At 48.8% G+C, this 19,496-nt stretch overlaps 1 protein-coding gene across 1 annotated transcript in view; it reads left to right on the forward strand.

Moving 5' to 3' along the window:
* Positions 1-19,496, forward strand: part of GPR26 (G protein-coupled receptor 26) — a 397,890-nt gene that overhangs the window by 235,921 nt on the left and 142,473 nt on the right. Inside the window, exon 2 of the mRNA XM_069612028.1 lies at positions 17,534-17,647. Within this exon, the coding sequence (XP_069468129.1) occupies positions 17,534-17,647 (114 nt within the window). The remainder of the gene's footprint in view (positions 1-17,533; positions 17,648-19,496) is intronic.

The raw sequence follows: 19,496 nt of genomic DNA on the forward strand, positions 1-19,496 counted from the left end.
GCATGACCCAGGACCATTCCCTCACTCTGTTTTACAGACGCAGCAGCAACAGCGCGCAAATATCTTGGCAAAGCGCATGCTGCAGGATCAAGGGCGGAGGAATAGTAGCCGCACGGCCTATTCTTCCCTCCGTGTTCCTGTGTTAACACAGCCAAAGCACATCCATCATATTCATGCACAAACAATACAAAGGCCTTGTCATAATTCTGAGTTCCTAAAACCGGCGCTGAACACAGCGCGGATTTGAGCAAATCAAATGCTGTCTGGTGTTCCAAAGTCCATGGCAATGGCAAAGAAATGCCCTTCTTTGTCAAAGCCAGCATTGGTTTAATCGTTAGCGAAAAGTTAGGGATCCACAATCTACAATAAGAAGCTATACCAATCAAGGCTCTAACTTCCTTTTGCGTATTTGGGACAGACATGCCAGAAATAGTCTTTTTCGTTCAGGTGTCAACCGTCTTCCCTCCTTTGACAGGAGATAGCCTAAATAGGTGACCTCCTGACAACAATATTGGAATTTTGTAAGTTAAGCTTTGTGGCCATGTTTTGCTAGATGACAAAGCAACAACTCGGTGCCTTTGTTACAGGCGCTCTCAGAATCAGCAGCCAAGAGGAGGTCATCTACATACTGCAGTAATGTGCAAGTAGTAGGCAACTCGAGGGTATCAAGCTGCTCTTTCAATGCCCTACTATAAATACTTGGACTCTCAGTGTACCCTTGTGGTGCATGGGTGGATGTAAACGAGCGTCCACCTAGGGTAAATGCAAACAAATACCTGCTATCCTGAAAAATGCGTTTTTAAGATCAACAACGCTAAAATGAGTGGCAGAAGCCGGAATCATGGTTAGTATCGTTGTAACATCAGGTACAATAGGAAATTGAGGAGCCACAATTTTGTTAATAGCGCGTAAATCAATTATAAAACGAAAGGGAATCACATTAGCACCTTTTTTGTATACTGGCAAAATGGGGCTGTTACATATGCTACCCGTAATCTCCACAATTGCTCCACGATGTACACAATCAGAAACTATACATTTCAAAGCCTGTTCGCCTTCAACTGAGATCTTATATTGCGGGATGCGAGGCAATTTTACTCCATGTTTCAAAACAATTTTAACAGGTTCAATTTGAAGAATGCCCACATCATTATCATCAATTGCCCATAAGCATTCTGGAACATTACTAAATTCTGGCGGTAAAGGTCGAGTCAAAAACTGAGAGGCGAGTGATTGCTGAGGTGAAATTGTTAGCCGAATTCCGTCCGGAGAACAATGTATTACTGCATGCAATGCCTTCAACAAATTTAGCCTCAGCAAGTTCCCCCCACAGTTTGTGGTAAGTAGAAATGGACACTGTTCCGTGAAGGGACCCAGTGTTATTGGTACCGGCAAAGAGACCGGACAAGCTACAGGTGTGCCCGAAAACCCTACGGAAATGTTGGACTGCCCTGACAGGGGAATATTTGGAACACGTGAATGATCAATGGAACATTTCTGTGCTCTCGTATCTACTAAAAATAGATGCTTCCTATTTCCCACCACCATCTCAACGTAGGGGCCTTTCTGATGAACGGGAATAGGCGTAGGTTCCAAATCCTGCTTCCGGCAATCCTAGCGAAACAAAATATTATCAAAAGGAAGCTCTTCAGAGAGGTACGCGGCAGAAGGGTGATCAAAAATGTTTCTATTATCCGCATTCGAAACTTGCTTATCTTGTGAAGGAGGTTGCTGTGATTCTGGTGTAAACTAACTCTGCCAGGGCCCCCTGCACCTGGGCGCCCTCTGGATCGTCTACCCATGTTCCCAAATGACCTTTGCTGCAAGGTTGAACATTGTGCGCGCCAGTGGCCTTCCTGCCGGCAACAGACACACTGGTTAATGGTTACCGGAGCCAAGGGCGCACTTCCCTGTGGAATGTACTGACCTCTAAATTGATTACCCCCTCTAGGGTTTCTAACAATCTGCTGTAATAAAACTTTAGTTTTCAGGTCACCCCTTTTTTTCTGAAGTTTTTCCTTTTCAGTATTTACACGATTTTCATAGTACTGAGCCATATGCAGTACTTCTGATTGAGACTTCGCCTGCCAAGCGCTTTCAGAAGACATAATCTGTAACTGGATGTCAGGCAGAAATCCACATACAAATTTGTCGACAAACAACCTTTTCCCTGACTCTGTGCCTAAGTCTTGTTCACTGAAATCTGAGAATACCCGCTCGAACCAATTGAAGAAATCGGTAGCACCCTCAGACTTTCCTTGGACACAGGCCGTAAGCTTGTCCCAAATGATTCTTTTTTCTGGAACCATAGTTTTCAATTTTACAATAATTCTATCAGGCAAGGTTAATATCACTTGAGGTGGTCGTTCACCAGCTGGTCTTTCTCTGTCTAGCCTAACCATGTTATCCCATGTATCTCCCAACCCAAGTATGTCATCTATAGTCCTAATCTGTTTCCACAAATCAACTGGCAGGAGTATGGGAAATAATAGGTCAATATCACTTACAGTGAATACCGACAACTGTAAGACCGACTCTATTTCTTTAGAGAATCCGGTCGGATTCTTTCTTATATCGGGAATAGATTGCTTTATGGTGTTCACTTCCTGTCTTGAAAACGGGACGTGCACAAACTGTGATACGTAATGTGCAGGAATTTCTCCGGCGACTATTCCTCGTCCAGCATCGGCCGCAATCTCAACTTTCAGGAAAAATGTAGGAGGGACCTCTCTCATAGGCAACTGAGAAGTAGGCAGCTCCGAACGCTTACTAAGCAACAGAGCCAAATCAAGCGCTAAGGCAGTCGAAGAAGTATCAATCGAAAAGGCTCTCTTATGGCTCTCTTATAAACACTCAACAATTCTGAGGGACAACAAATCTTTCTTCTTACACACTCATTCTGCAGGTGCTCTACCATCACCTGTATCACTTTCTTTTGCATTTCTAACGTATATTGACTATATGTGTCATATACTTCATCTGGAGTTATTGACATATCCGAAATCCATCTTATTGCATCCTTTATACAAATTTGCGCTTCCTCACCTTTTAATTCTCGACGAGGAGGAAACCGTTTCTGTAAGCACATAATACCTGAACTACCACCATCTGCTTCCTCATTCTGTAACTCTTCCAACTCCTTCCTATACTCAAAAATCCTCTCAACATGCTCATATACCTTCTCCGCAGTATCCCTGGACAACGCAGAGGCGTTCGAATCCCGTAACCCTTGTTGGAAATCTACATCATTTAGTCTATTCCACATTATACTCAAATGAGTTCCTAATCCTTCGATAAAAACATTTTTCTCAGGAATATCTTTTAAATTTTCGAGTGTGGAAAACGCATCAGCTTGTTCACCCTTCTCCATACAATGTTTAGCCCAAGCAGTCAATTCACTCCTTTTGTCTGGGGACACAGTATTACGAGTCACAACCCTTAGTCTTGCTCCCTGGTCTACTACAAGCGATGCAGAATCACTTGGAAGAGGAAGAGTAGGCACATTCTGAATAACAACAGGTGGAGGCAAGGGGGCAGGCTAAAGGGCGACGGCTGGAAGAACGACAGGAAGAACAGCAGGGAGGACCGAAGCAACTATATGAGGGGGAACTACAACAGGAAGGGGCAAAGCGCCAGGAGGAGGGACGTACGGAGGCGGCGCGGAGGCATCGGGCCTTCGTTCATGTTCATCTGACGTATGAAAATATTTTGAAGGGTAGATTTTCTGAATGCCTAATTGAAACACCCTGTCCGTGTTCCTAACTGACTCCAATTGTTTATTTTGATCATATAACCGTGCTTTTTCGACACTTGTCATATGTCTACGCATGTGTTTCTCTCTAATCTTTTGTTGCTGCAATGCTTCTGTTTTCCAACTGTGCAACGCGTCAAATGCTGCAGGTCTAGCCTTTTTCTTTACTAATACAGACTCTAAATATTCTATACGAGGGATTTCAAAACTACCATTGGTTGGCCACCGAAGTTTAGAATTATGTCTGGTTTGTCTGTGCCAAATGTCATTAAATGCTATACTACTAAAGCCTTTCTTACAGTACATAGTACATGCCGGCGACCCCTCCTGTGGTGCGGGACGGCTATCTTCCAAAGATTGTCTGTCGCGGCGGAATAATGCCCTAAAGCAGGCAGACAATTTCCCAGGCATATCAAAGTTCTGGTGTTACCTGGTTAAATAATTGTGCTCGCGAGTACAATGCTACAAATTCAAATTGTCAGGGTTAGATTAAGAATCGGGGCACGATTCACCTGACCAAAGGACTGGGAGGCCCGATCGGGTTACTAAGGACAATGCTAAGGACCCACGTGTCTGGTGATTTTCGGCAAATTTACCCACCTCAAATATATGGACCCTCGTCAAGACGTCGTCTCGGGCTACAGCTCACCGTTCAGGGATCGGATCGTGCAGTTTCATCGAGGAATTTGCTTCTCGTCTAGAGTGGCCATTTCTGTTGGCACCGACCGATCCCGGTCCGATAGCCGAGCCAACCTTCAACGAGACAAAGTCAATCTTGAGGGTCCCTATTCGGGCGCCATCTGTGGAATCAAATATTACGGCTGTTATACCAAGCAAAGGAAAATACACCGACACAGGCTTGTAAAGATTCCCAGAATCTTTATTACAAAACTGAACAGTATTCAACAAAGTACACAAAAAGCTATTTGGCCATCAATACATCACAAAGACCACCAGCAGGGTTCAATGTGAGCAGTGAACAGAATTTCCTAGCTGGACATCGACGCATTTATACAATTTGTAAAATGATGTCCAGCCCTCTTACAGGTTAATTATACACTGGGCTAGGGTCGCGCCAGGTTCACTTTCCTAATTTACATATCTTGTGCATGCGGTTTACTTTTGAATATTTTTACTAACAGACTCCATTATTCTTTAATTTAACATTTGCACTCTTTACATGCTGTTTTAATAGAGACCAAACAAATGTTTCACATATTATATTTGGATAGCATTACTGTTCTTGTATACTTGTAGTTTAACATTGCTAATTCAAGTAAACCCCTGCTCCCGAGGTCAACAAAGGACAAGGTCTACATGACCCTAGCATGTAGCCTGAAGGCAGGTTGGACATTAACTCTCCTACAGAGGTTGGAGAGGTTTAGGCAAGAACAAGGGCACACGAGACAGCCATTTTGGATAACAGGGTGACTTTGTACAAAAACCCCAAAATGGCGGTTCTAATCTAAAATTGAGGCTTGATTCAAGATGGCGGCTTACATCAATTTCTAAGGTCAAGACCTTGCCGTAGAGAGTTATTTGCATACAATTTTAAGCAAATCGTTATAATAGGAGGCATAATTTAATATCCAGTTCGACATAAGCACTGGGCAGGGAACAGGTCGATGAGAGCTAAGCATGGCTCACTGGCCTTCATTTGGAGAAAGGGATGAACTAAGCACTGGGCAGGGACCGGGTCGCTGAGAGCTAAGCATCACACACTGGCCTTCATTTGGGAGAAAGGGATGAACTAAGCACTGTGCAGTGAACAGGTCGCTGAGAGCTAAGCATGACACACTGGCCTTTATTTGGGAGAAAGGGATGAACTGAGCACTGGCCTGGACCAGGTCGCTGAGAGTTAAGCATGACACACTGGCCTTCCTTTGGGAGAAAGGGATGAACTGAGCACTAGCAAGGACCAGGTCGCTGAGAGCTAAGCATGACACACTGGCCTCCATTTGGGAGTAAGGGATGAACTGAGCACTTGCATGGACTAGGTCGCTGAGAGCTAAGCATGACACACTGGCCTCCATTTGGGAGAATGGGATGAACTGAGCACTTGCATGGACCAGGCACTGAGAGCTAAGCATGACACACTGGCCTTCATTTGGGAGAAAGGGATGAACTAAGCACTTGGCAGGGACCAGGTCACTGAGAGCTAAGCATGACATACTGGCCTTCATTTGGGAGAAAGGGATGAACTAAGCACTGGACAGGGACCAAGTCGCTGAGAGCTAAGCAAAATATACTGGCCTTCATGTGGAAGAAAGGGGAGAACTAAGCACTGGGCATGGACCAGGTCGATTAGAGCTAAGCTTGATGCACCGGCCTTCATTTGAGATGAACTAAGCACTCGGCAGGCACCAGGTCGCTGAGAGCTACGCATGACTCACTGGCCTTCATTTGGGAGAAAGGGATGAACTAAGCACTGGGCAGGTAACAGGTCGCTGAGAGCTAAGCATGACACACTGGCCTTCATTTGGGAGAAAGGGATGAACTAAGCACTGGGCAGGGACCAGGTCTCTGAGAGCTAAGCATGACTCACTGGCCTTCATTTGGGAGAAAGGGATGAACTAAGCACTGGGCAGGGCACAGGTCGCTGAGAGCTAAGCATGACACACTGGCCTTCATTTGGGAGAAAGGGATGAACTAAGCACTCGGCAGGCAGCAGGTCGCTGAGAGCTACGCATGACTCACTGGCCTTCATTTGGGAGAAAGGGAAGAACTAAGCACTGGGCAGGGAACAGGTCGCTGAGAGCTAAGCATGACACACTGGCCTTCATTTGTGAGAATGGGATGAACTAAGCACTGGGCAGGGACCAGGTTGCTGAGAGCTAAGCATGACTCACTGGCCTTCATTTGGGAGAAAGGGATGAACTAAGCACTGGGCTTGGACCAGGTTGATGAGAGCTAAGCATGACACACTGGCCTTCATATGGGATAAACTAAGCACTCGACAGGCATCAGGTCGCTGAGAGCTAAGCATAACTCACTGGCCTTCATTTGGGAGAAAGGGATGAACTAAGCACTGGGCAGGGAACAGGTCGCTGAGAGCTAAGCATGACACACTTGCCTTCATTTGGGGAAAGGGATGAACAAAGCACTGGGCAGGGACCAGGTCGCTGAGAGCTAAGCATGACATACTGGCCTTCATTTGGGAGAAAGGGATGAACTAAGCACTGGGCAGGGACCACGTCGCTGAGAGCTAGGCATGACATACTGGTCTTCATGTGGAAGAAAGGGGAGAACTAAGCACTGGGCATAGACCAGGTCGATGAGAGCTAAGCTTGATGCACTGGCCTTCATTTGAGATGAACTAAGCACTCGGCAGGCACCAGGTCACTGAGAGCTACGCATGACTCACTGGCCTTCATTTGGGAGAAAGGGATGAACTAAGCACTGGGTAGGGACCAGGTCTCTGAGAGCTAAGCATGACTCACTGGCCTTCATTTGGGAGAAAGGGATGAACTAAGCACTGGGCAGGGCACAGGTCGCTGAGAGCTTATGCATGACACACTGGCCTTCATTTGGGAGAAAGGGATGAACTAAGCACTCGGCAGGCAGCAGGTTGCTGAGAGCTACGCATGACTCACTGGCCTTCATTTGGGAGAAAGGGAAGAACTAAGCACTGGGCAGGGAACAGGTCGCTGAGAGCTAAGCATGACACACTGGCCTTCATTTGGGAGAATGGGATGAACTAAGCACTGGGCAGGGACCAGGTCGCTGAGAGCTAAGCATGACTCACTGGCCTTCATTTGGGAGAAAGGTATGAACTAAGCACTGGGTTAGGACCAGGTTGATGAGAGCTAAGCATGACACACTGGCCTTCATATGGGATGAACTAAGCACTCGACAGGCACCAGGTCGCTGAGAGCTAAGCTTGACTCACTGGCCTTCATTTGGGAGAAAGGGATGAACGAAGCACTGGGCAGGGAACAGGTCGATGAGAGCTAAGCATGACACACTGGCCTTCATTTGGGAGAAAGGGATGAACAAAGCACTGGGCAGGGACCAGGTCGCTGAGAGCTAAGCATGACACACTGGCCTCCATTTGGGAGAATGGGATGAACTGAGCACTTGCATGGACCAGGCACTGAGAGCTAAGCATGACACACTGGCCTTCATTTGGGAGAAAGGGATGAACTAAGCACTTGGCAGGGACCAGGTCACTGAGAGCTAAGCATGACATACTGGCCTTCATTTGGGAGAAAGGGATGAACTAAGCACTGGACAGGGACCAAGTCGCTGAGAGCTAAGCAAAATATACTGGCCTTCATGTGGAAGAAAGGGGAGAACTAAGCACTGGGCATGGACCAGGTCGATAAGAGCTAAGCTTGATGCACCGGCCTTCATTTGAGATGAACTAAGCACTCGGCAGGCACCAGGTCGCTGAGAGCTACGCATGACTCACTGGCCTTCATTTGGGAGAAAGGGATGAACTAAGCACTGGGCAGGTAACAGGTCGCTGAGAGCTAAGCATGACACACTGGCCTTCATTTGGGAGAAAGGGATGAACTAAGCACTGGGCAGGGACCAGGTCTCTGAGAGCTAAGCATGACTCACTGGCCTTCATTTGGGAGAAAGGGATGAACTAAGCACTGGGCAGGGCACAGGTCGCTGAGAGCTAAGCATGACACACTGGCCTTCATTTGGGAGAAAGGGATGAACTAAGCACTCGGCAGGCAGCAGGTCGCTGAGAGCTACGCATGACTCACTGGCCTTCATTTGGGAGAAAGGGAAGAACTAAGCACTGGGCAGGGAACAGGTCGCTGAGAGCTAAGCATGACACACTGGCCTTCATTTGTGAGAATGGGATGAACTAAGCACTGGGCAGGGACCAGGTTGCTGAGAGCTAAGCATGACTCACTGGCCTTCATTTGGGAGAAAGGGATGAACTAAGCACTGGGCTTGGACCAGGTTGATGAGAGCTAAGCATGACACACTGGCCTTCATATGGGATAAACTAAGCACTCGACAGGCATCAGGTCGCTGAGAGCTAAGCATAACTCACTGGCCTTCATTTGGGAGAAAGGGATGAACTAAGCACTGGGCAGGGAACAGGTCGCTGAGAGCTAAGCATGACACACTTGCCTTCATTTGGGGAAAGGGATGAACAAAGCACTGGGCAGGGACCAGGTCGCTGAGAGCTAAGCATGACATACTGGCCTTCATTTGGGAGAAAGGGATGAACTAAGCACTGGGCAGGGACCACGTCGCTGAGAGCTAGGCATGACATACTGGTCTTCATGTGGAAGAAAGGGGAGAACTAAGCACTGGGCATAGACCAGGTCGATGAGAGCTAAGCTTGATGCACTGGCCTTCATTTGAGATGAACTAAGCACTCGGCAGGCACCAGGTCACTGAGAGCTACGCATGACTCACTGGCCTTCATTTGGGAGAAAGGGATGAACTAAGCACTGGGTAGGGACCAGGTCTCTGAGAGCTAAGCATGACTCACTGGCCTTCATTTGGGAGAAAGGGATGAACTAAGCACTGGGCAGGGCACAGGTCGCTGAGAGCTTATGCATGACACACTGGCCTTCATTTGGGAGAAAGGGATGAACTAAGCACTCGGCAGGCAGCAGGTTGCTGAGAGCTACGCATGACTCACTGGCCTTCATTTGGGAGAAAGGGAAGAACTAAGCACTGGGCAGGGAACAGGTCGCTGAGAGCTAAGCATGACACACTGGCCTTCATTTGGGAGAATGGGATGAACTAAGCACTGGGCAGGGACCAGGTCGCTGAGAGCTAAGCATGACTCACTGGCCTTCATTTGGGAGAAAGGTATGAACTAAGCACTGGGTTAGGACCAGGTTGATGAGAGCTAAGCATGACACACTGGCCTTCATATGGGATGAACTAAGCACTCGACAGGCACCAGGTCGCTGAGAGCTAAGCTTGACTCACTGGCCTTCATTTGGGAGAAAGGGATGAACGAAGCACTGGGCAGGGAACAGGTCGATGAGAGCAAAGCATGACACACTGGCCTTCATTTGGGAGAAAGGGATGAACAAAGCACTGGGCAGGGACCAGGTCGCTGAGAGCTAAGCATGACTCACTGGCCTTCATTTGGGAGAAAGGGATGAACTAAGCACTGGGCTTGGACCAGGTCGATGAGAGCTAAGCATGGCACACTGGCCTTCATTTGGGATGAACTAAGCCCTGGGCAGGGACCAGGTCGCTGAGAGCTAAGCATGACTCACTGGCCTTCATTTGGAAGAACGGGATGAACAAAGTACTGGGCATGGACTCAGTCGATGAGAGCTAAGCATGTCACACTGGCCTTCATTTGGGATGAACTAAGCACTGGCAAGGCCCAGGTCGATGAGAGCTAAGCATGACACACTGGCCTTCATTTGGGATGAACTAAGCACTGGCAAGGACCAGGTAGCTGAGAGCTAAGCATGAATCACTGGCCTTCATTTGGGAGAAAGGGATGAAGTAAGCACTGGGCAGGGACCAGGTCGCTGAGAGCTAAGGTTGACACACTGGCCTTCATTTGGGAGAAAGGGGTGAACTAGGCACTGGGCAGGGACCAGGTCGCTGAGAGCTATGCTCGACACACTGGCCTTCATTTGGGAGAAAGGGATGAACTAAGCACTGGGCAGGGAACAGGCCGGTGAGAGCTAAGCATGCCACACTGGCCTTCATTTGGGAGAAAGGGATGTACTAAGCACTGGGCATGGACCAGGTCGATGAGGGCTAAGCATGACACACTGGCCTTCATTTGGGAAAAAGGGGTGAACTAAGCACTGGGCAGGGACCAGGTCGCTGAGAGCTAAGCATGACATAGTGGCCTTCATTTGAGAGAATGGGATGAACTAAGCACTGGGCAGTGACCAGGTCACTGAGAGCTAAGCATGGCACACTGGCCTTCATTTGGGAGAAAGGGATGAACTAAGCTCTGGGCAGGGACCAGGTCGTTGAGAGCTAAGCATCACACACTGGCCTTCATTTGGGAGAAAGGGATGACCTAAGCACTGGGCACGGACCAGGTCGCTGAGAGCCAAGCATGACACACTGGCCTTCATTTTGGAGAAAGGGATGAACTTAGGACTCACATCAACCTGGTCGCTGAGAGCTAAGCATGAGGCACTGGCCTTCATTTGGGAGAAAGGGATGAACTAAGGATTGGGCAGGGACCTGGTCGCTGAGACCTAAGAATGACACACTGGCCTTCATTTGGGATAAAGGGATGAACTAAGCACTGGGCAGGCATCAGGTCGCTGAGAGCTAAGCATAACTCACTGGCCTTCATTTGGGAGAAAGGGATGAACTAAGCACTGGGCAGGGAACAGGTCGCTGAGAGCTAAGCATGACACACTTGCCTTCATTTGGGGAAAGGGATGAACAAAGCACTGGGCAGGGACCAGGTCGCTGAGAGCTAAGCATGACATACTGGCCTTCATTTGGGAGAAAGGGATGAACTAAGCACTGGGCAGGGACCACGTCGCTGAGAGCTAGGCATGACATACTGGTCTTCATGTGGAAGAAAGGGGAGAACTAAGCACTGGGCATAGACCAGGTCGATGAGAGCTAAGCTTGATGCACTGGCCTTCATTTGAGATGAACTAAGCACTCGGCAGGCACCAGGTCACTGAGAGCTACGCATGACTCACTGGCCTTCATTTGGGAGAAAGGGATGAACTAAGCACTGGGTAGGGACCAGGTCTCTGAGAGCTAAGCATGACTCACTGGCCTTCATTTGGGAGAAAGGGATGAACTAAGCACTGGGCAGGGCACAGGTCGCTGAGAGCTTATGCATGACACACTGGCCTTCATTTGGGAGAAAGGGATGAACTAAGCACTCGGCAGGCAGCAGGTTGCTGAGAGCTACGCATGACTCACTGGCCTTCATTTGGGAGAAAGGGAAGAACTAAGCACTGGGCAGGGAACAGGTCGCTGAGAGCTAAGCATGACACACTGGCCTTCATTTGGGAGAATGCGATGAACTAAGCACTGGGCAGGGACCAGGTCGCTGAGAGCTAAGCATGACTCACTGGCCTTCATTTGGGAGAAAGGTATGAACTAAGCACTGGGTTAGGACCAGGTTGATGAGAGCTAAGCATGACACACTGGCCTTCATATGGGATAAACTAAGCACTCGACAGGCACCAGGTCGCTGAGAGCTAAGCTTGACTCACTGGCCTTCATTTGGGAGAAAGGGATGAACGAAGCACTGGGCAGGGAACAGGTCGCTGAGAGCTAAGCATGACACACTGGCCTTCATTTGGGAGAAAGGGATGAACAAAGCACTGGGCAGGGACCAGGTCGCTGAGAGCTAAGCATGACTCACTGGCCTTCATTTGGGAGAAAGGGATGAACTAAGCACTGGGCTTGGACCAGGTCGATGAGAGCTAAGCATGGCACACTGGCCTTCATTTGGGATGAACTAAGCCCTGGGCAGGGACCAGGTCGCTAAGAGCTAAGCATGACTCACTGGCCTTCATTTGGAAGAACGGGATGAACAAAGTACTGGGCATGGACTCAGTCGATGAGAGCTAAGCATGTCACACTGGCCTTCATTTGGGATGAACTAAGCACTGGCAAGGCCCAGGTCGATGAGAGCTAAGCATGACACACTGGCCTTCATTTGGGATGAACTAAGCACTGGCAAGGACCAGGTAGCTGAGAGCTAAGCATGAATCACTGGCCTTCATTTGGGAGAAAGGGATGAAGTAAGCACTGGGCAGGGACCAGGTCGCTGAGAGCTAAGGTTGACACACTGGTCTTCATTTGGGAGAAAGGGGTGAACTAGGCACTGGGCAGGGACCAGGTCGCTGAGAGCTATGCTCGACACACTGGCCTTCATTTGGGAGAAAGGGATGAACTAAGCACTGGGCAGGGAACAGGCCGGTGAGAGCTAAGCATGCCACACTGGCCTTCATTTGGGAGAAAGGGATGTACTAAGCACTGGGCATGGACCAGGTCGATGAGGGCTAAGCATGACACACTGGCCTTCATTTGGGAAAAAGGGGTGAACTAAGCACTGGGCAGGGACCAGGTCGCTGAGAGCTAAGCATGACATAGTGGCCTTCATTTGAGAGAATGGGATGAACTAAGCACTGGGCAGTGACCAGGTCACTGAGAGCTAAGCATGGCACACTGGCCTTCATGTGGGAGAAAGGGATGAACTAAGCTCTGGGCAGGGACCAGGTCGTTGAGAGCTAAGCATCACACACTGGCCTTCATCTGGGAGAAAGGGATGACCTAAGCACTGGGCACGGACCAGGTCGCTGAGAGCCAAGCAAGACACACTGGCCTTCATTTTGGAGAAAGGGATGAACTTAGGACTCACATCAACCTGGTCGCTGAGAGCTAAGCATGAGGCACTGGCCTTCATTTGGGAGAAAGGGATGAACTAAGGATTGGGCAGGGACCTGGTCGCTGAGACCTAAGAATGACACACTGGCCTTCATTTGGGATAAAGGGATGAACTAAGCACTGGGCAGGGACCAGGTCGCTGAGACCTAAGCATCACACAATGGCCTTCATTTGGGAGAAAGGGATGAACTAAGCACTGAGCAGGGACCAGTTCGCTGAGAACAAAGCATGACACACTGGCCTTCATTTGGGAGAAAGGGATGAACTAAGCACTGGTCAGGGACCAGGTCTCTGAGAGCCAAGCATGAAACACTGGCCTTCATTTGGGAGAAAGGGATGAACTAAGCACTGGGCAGGGAACAGGCCGGTGAGAGCTAAGCATTCCACACTGGCCTTCATTTGGGAGAAAGGGATGTACTAAGCACTGGGCATGGACCAGGTCGATGAGAGCTAAGCATGACACACTGGCCTTCATTTGGGAAAAAGGGGTGAACTAAGCACTGGGCAGGGACCAGGTCGATGAGAGCTAAGCATGACACACTGGCCTTCATTTGGGATGAACTAAGCACTGGCAAGGACCAGGTCACTGAGAGATAAGCATGACTCACTGGCCTTCATTTGGGAGAGAGGGATGTACTAAGCACCCACATCAACCTGGTCACTGAGAGCTAAGCATGAGACACTGGCCTTCATTTGGGAGAAAGGGATTAACTACGCACTGGGCAGGGACCAGGTCCCTGAGAGCCAAGCATTGCACACTGGCCTTCATTTGGGAGAAAGGGATTAACTACGCACTGGGCAAGGACCAGTTCGCTGAGAGCAAAGCATGACACACTGGCCTTCATTTGGGAGAAAGGGATGAACTAAGCACTGGGCAGGGACCAGGTTGCTGAGAGCTAAGCATGACACACTGGCCTTCATTTGGCAGAAAGGGATGAACTAAGCACTGGGCAGGGAGCAGGTCGCTGAGAGCTAAGCATCACACACTGGCCTTGAATTGGGAGAAAGGGATGAACTAAGCACAGGGCAGGGACCAGGACGCGTAGAGCTAAGCATGAGACACTGGCCTTCATTTGGGAGAAAGGGATGAACTAAGCAACGGGCAGGGACCAGGTCGCTGAGAGCTAAGCATCACACACTGGCCTTCATTTTGGGAGAAAGGGATGATCTGGAATCGTTCAAGCGGAACACACATCACATCATTATTTTATTTATTTACCTATCTACTGTATCATATTATCATAATGTACCCCGTGCATGTTTATTCTTGATAACCCTTGTTCAGAGATCGAACTTTTCAGATATCAGAGTGATATCATCTGGAGCAGGCTTAGAATTCTGGGGGCGCAATGTATTCCCTTAAAGTTGGGCCACTCTGTAGAGAACTTACCTGGTCCGATTTCTAAGCGGACAGGTGTCTCGTGTGTGAGTTCATACACAGCATCTGAAGGGCAGGGCACTAACGTATTAGACAGAGTGAAAGGAAACGCCTTCTCTTGTGTGTGCACGAGCTTTCTTCACCCTTTTCATCCTCACATCAGCCCTTTCAGGGCAGGGCAATGCACGTTTATGGAGGACCATGGGCAGTAAGAGCTGGAACTTCTCCAATATAGCGCTTTAGGTAGGTGTTGCATACGTCAGCACTAGAGGCCGGTGCCCCCTATATATGGAAAGTGGGGCTATTGCTCCAGCTTGGGTTGGTTTCCTCGGATGGCGGCTCTGCGCGGAACACACGTTTGATAAATGACGGGACTTACCAGGAAACCTCGGAGTACAGATGCCGTATTCTTCCAAACTCTCCTTCTCTTTACTTCAAAGGCCATGTGCACAACAGGAGTATCCCAGGAGGAGCGACATGTGCAGTGAAGCTTCCAGGCTGCACGGGGATTAGGGCGAGCGGCAGGAACCAACACCTTTTGGGGCCCCCACAGCAGCCCGCCTCAGGCCCCCAGTATAGTAGTGTATAGTTTTGTAGTTAGTAATGTTTAGATTTTAATGTGTTCTTTTTCTATGGCGCTCCAGCTTCTAAGCATGGGACTGGGCACTGTCCAAGACCAGGGCGTTGCACCTGAACATCTGCCCGACCTGTGTGTAAAAATCACAGCTTTAGCGCAGTTCAGGGTTTGGCTCGTTTAGTTTCTAGACTTTCAAATTTGGGTTCCGACTTGGGTCAGGCCATGTCGGTGAGATGCGCAGTGGCTGAAAGCTGCGCCTGCGCCGTTGCGCATCTCACTGGAGGTGGCAGATTCAGGCAAAACATGCCAAGACGTGCCCAGCAGCAAAAGTGCAAGCATTGGTGAGAAAAGGTGAACTAAGTGGTCATTCAGTGGCGCATCAGATGAGATGCGCAGGTTTCTGGTGCAGCGTCAGATGCGCACTTTTTTATGTGCAAATGCTGGCGTGAGCTTCACTTTGCACCAAAAACACGTGCATCTCATTAGATACCCCCAGAATGCGTGCATCTACCCTAAAAACACAAGCAAAGTCTTTCAGATTAATGCTCACTCTCTTTTTTGTGTTATGTGAACAATACCTCTGAGAATACGACAATGCACAGTTCTGCGGTGAGTTTACTTTGTAAGTACGTCACTTCCTGTAGGAGTCAGGGCAGAGCGTTTAAATGCCTCAGGTGGCAGTTTTTTTCCAGGTCGTCCAGTAATGTGGTAAAGTGATGTCTATGGTCGTGCATTTAATCCATATCATTGTGTAAAGACTGGCAGTCTGATTGCTGACAGCTTCCTAATGCCCTCTCATTCCTCTAGAAGTGGCCAATGGCTGCAGGGGCACGGGGCCACATGGGTGCAATCAAAGCAAGACAAACGCTCAGTGCCCAGCTATGCTATACCATGCCCTCTCTATTCCTGTCCGGGTGCCTGTATAATGAGGCATGCCTGTGCATACCCTGCAGATGCACAGATCACGTGACTGCGAGAATTAGGATATCACCGCTCTGATGCCACTGGTGATCTGGAAGGGGCTTTTGGCACAGAAATACAGGGCAGGCAGCAGCTTCACTAGCGGTGGCACTGCAGGGGCTTGCACCGTGGGTGTGGTAAGGGCTCCCTCTCGCCGACTCAGCCTCTGCGTTAGGGGCCTTCCTCCTTCCATGTAGCATCGCCCTTCTCTTCAGTCGATGCTGCATTACGTCACTTCCAGACTACGACGTCACTGAGGCTACGTATGAGCGCCTTGGCCTGCATCACCAATAAGTAGATACATCAAAATACACAAAAGCCCTCAGGGCCAGAGAAAAGCTCAGCGGAACCCGGAGGGCCCCCCTAATGTCCACCCGGGTTCATTAGCAAAGCGCCCACTAAGCCTGGGGTCTGCACCCTGTGACTCCCCAGATGCCGTGGCCTGTGAGTCCCATAGAGACAACCCCGCAAACCCTGCTCCTATTTACCCCATTCATTGTCCCCATGAACAATATTGCCTATGCCATTTCCTGGCGACTATATGTATGACGACTTTATTTATGGGGATAATATTACCTGATACCAAAATGAGGGGTGAAGCAATCATACCCGAGAGTGACCTCTTAGTGCCCACCTGGGCCCATTACCCCGACCTCCCCCTAAGCCATTCTGGCGGGAGTGGGGGCCTATCTTAAGCTATTGCTATGTTTTAGCTGCACTGGAAGGAGAGTTCTGAACTCAACAATATAAAATGGAAATCCAGAGAAACCAGCTCCTGATGTAAGTAAACTGTCTTACCAGGTTTGCCTTCAGCCACTTGATTTATAAACAGTAGGTGTGACCCTGGATCGGTTCCTTGCAGTAAATTCCTGTTAGAAACGAAGTATTGGGCGAGTGTGAACACAGCCATAATATGCCGACATGCCAGTACCATTTCCCAGCAGATGACAGCTTATGCCAGTGCCTAGAACATGCAGACCCTGCCTGTAAAATGCTTAAAAAAACAAAGCCGATGGCTTTGACAATGTTAATTTTACCTTTTTATTTTTCAAGGCTGACATTTAAGTGGTAACATTTGTGCTATTTTTATAATCATATTTGATTGGCCCTTAACGGCTTTATTTATTGATTGTCTCAATTTGATTGGGTTTTCCTGCATCCCCCACACCTCTACTTGAGTTCAGCCTTGAGGATGGCCTGTGCTACCCATGGCAAATATCATATCTGAATTAAATGTTAGTGGAGAACCACGGTAGAACTTGGAGTCTCTGGCTACTTACCCCTTTGAGTCTCAGCTCTCGTAGTGTGATGCAGTTCCTGTTCTGTACCTCTAATGCTGACTATGTTCATGTCTGGGTGAATGTAGTGTATTGCAAACTGTGCTGTAGTGTCTACCTCTCCCTCTTTGAGAAGTAGCAGAGGTGTGTACTGCTGGATCACTCTTTCTGAACATGTGTTTGTTTATTGGAGATGTAGAGTGCGACCGGGTGCTTGACACATGCTATGTTGTAATCTCCCCCACTTTCTCTCTTGGATTTTGTAGTGTGCGGCAGCGCTGTCTGGAAGAGCAAAAGCGAAGGAGGCAAAGAGCGACGAAAAAAATCAGCACCTACATCGGGACGTTCCTGCTGTGCTTTGCACCTTATGTCATTACAAGGTGAGTCAAGAGCCAGCCCTGTGTCTGTTGCCCCTGCTCCTCCTCAATCACAATGTAAAGACTGGAGGGGGGTATCTGTACTCCTGCCCTCTATATGGCAGAGCAGAGGCACAGAGCACCCCCACCAAGGTTTTCTATAGGGTAGCGAAGGATGAGCAACCAAGGCTTAAGCTCTCAGGAGGCGATGCAGGCTGGTTCTTAACTACAGTGTAGTCCCCAAACCCCCACAAAGGAATGTCCACACACTATGTTATGTGATAACCCAGTTCATTATATACATAAGGTTCAATATATATATATACACAATCAATAACACACTTTGAGCTTTGGTAAATCTGATATGGTAAATGTACAATGTCTATGTGGTACCACACTTCACTCTTGACTCCTTTAAAATTCACCAACTACTGACAGTTCCAATGGCATACAAATCAAATAGTAAAGTGAATCAACATCGGACATAGGAAGGAACACAAGTTAGGTTAAACAATGGCAGAATACTTTGTCACACTACCATGAAACAGTTCTGTGTGAAGATCCCCCCACCTGGGCAACCTGTAAATAAAGTCTATCAACGAGCCCAGTCCATATATCTTTTAATAGTCTTGTTTCCTGCTAAAAAGTTCTACTACCCCAATGTACCTGAGTTTAGCAGAGTTTCTTCAATGGTTTGTTGACAGATCCCTCGAGGGTAAACTCTCTTTAAAGCAGGAGCCACAGGGCATCGAGAGTCCTCCCAGAATTGTGAACCTAAATGTTGAGAGTCCTTGAAGAAGAGAGTTGTTTGCTGCAAAGAAGATTTGATGAAGAACGTAGGCGTCGAGGGTCGGCATCGGATGTCGGCATCGGATGTCGGCATCTGCGATCGGGACTTGACCACGGCTGGACTTTGGATCTTCACTTGTCAGCGTCTTTGCGGACTTCGGGTGGTGGGAAACCCACCAGCAGATTCCCCTCAGTCGTCGACGATCTTGACTTTCTCCGGTGTGACAAAGCGGTCGACGATGATGGCAAGGGAGCCTTTGATTTAAAATTTTCTCAGGCAAAAGGTGGGCACGGCGTCGAGCTGTCCCCGCTTCTGGGCAACACGCCTCGACTGGCTTCCACTGGTTAGGGAAATCCTCTGAACCCCGGTTGATGGCAATGGACTTCGACGGACTCGATGTCCGGATGCTTTACTTCAGATTTCTCAGCAGACCCCGTCTCTGGTTGACAGCCTTTCGGGAGGGACTTCCAGGGTGCCTCGATAAAGATCAGCTTCTGCACAATGTTCCCTCGTAGCTCGGGGAGAGGTCTCCTAGCTAGGTCCTCTCTCGGATCAGCCCTCGACAGACTTGACAGCTTTTGGATTGGGTCAAAGTTAAGCAGCAGCAATTCTTGTTCTTCCAGCTGGGCTTCAAGGATAAGCAGCTTCAAGTTTCAACTTCAGCTTCTGAACAAATTGGTAAGTGAGAAGTCCTGAGATATACAGATCTGTCCCTCATTCACTCTGCAAAGCCAAGCTCAGTTAGCCAATCAGTCAGAAGGGCATTCATGCAGGCAGGTATCCAATCAGGCTCACAGTGCATTCAGGTTGTTCACTTCCACCCAGACACCCACAACAAGGAATGTGAATTGGGGCAAGCACCATTCCTTTCAGCATGCCACACTGCATTCATGTCAGTTTCGTACAGGGTTGTCTCATTTGTTTGTCTAGATAGGCCACAGATAAGGCCTCCAGCCCACTCAGCGCATGGTGACTAATCTTTGGAAGGTAGCAGGTGCATTCTTCAACCCAAAAGGCATGACTCTAAACTGGTAGAGCCCCTCAGGGGTGAGAACGCAGTTTTTACCTTGGCCTGTCCGTCAG

The sequence above is a fragment of the Ambystoma mexicanum genome, chromosome 8 (assembly GCF_040938575.1).
Source record: "Ambystoma mexicanum isolate Mex_15411 chromosome 8, UKY_AmexF1_1, whole genome shotgun sequence".
Classification (NCBI taxonomy): Eukaryota; Metazoa; Chordata; class Amphibia; order Caudata; family Ambystomatidae; genus Ambystoma; species Ambystoma mexicanum.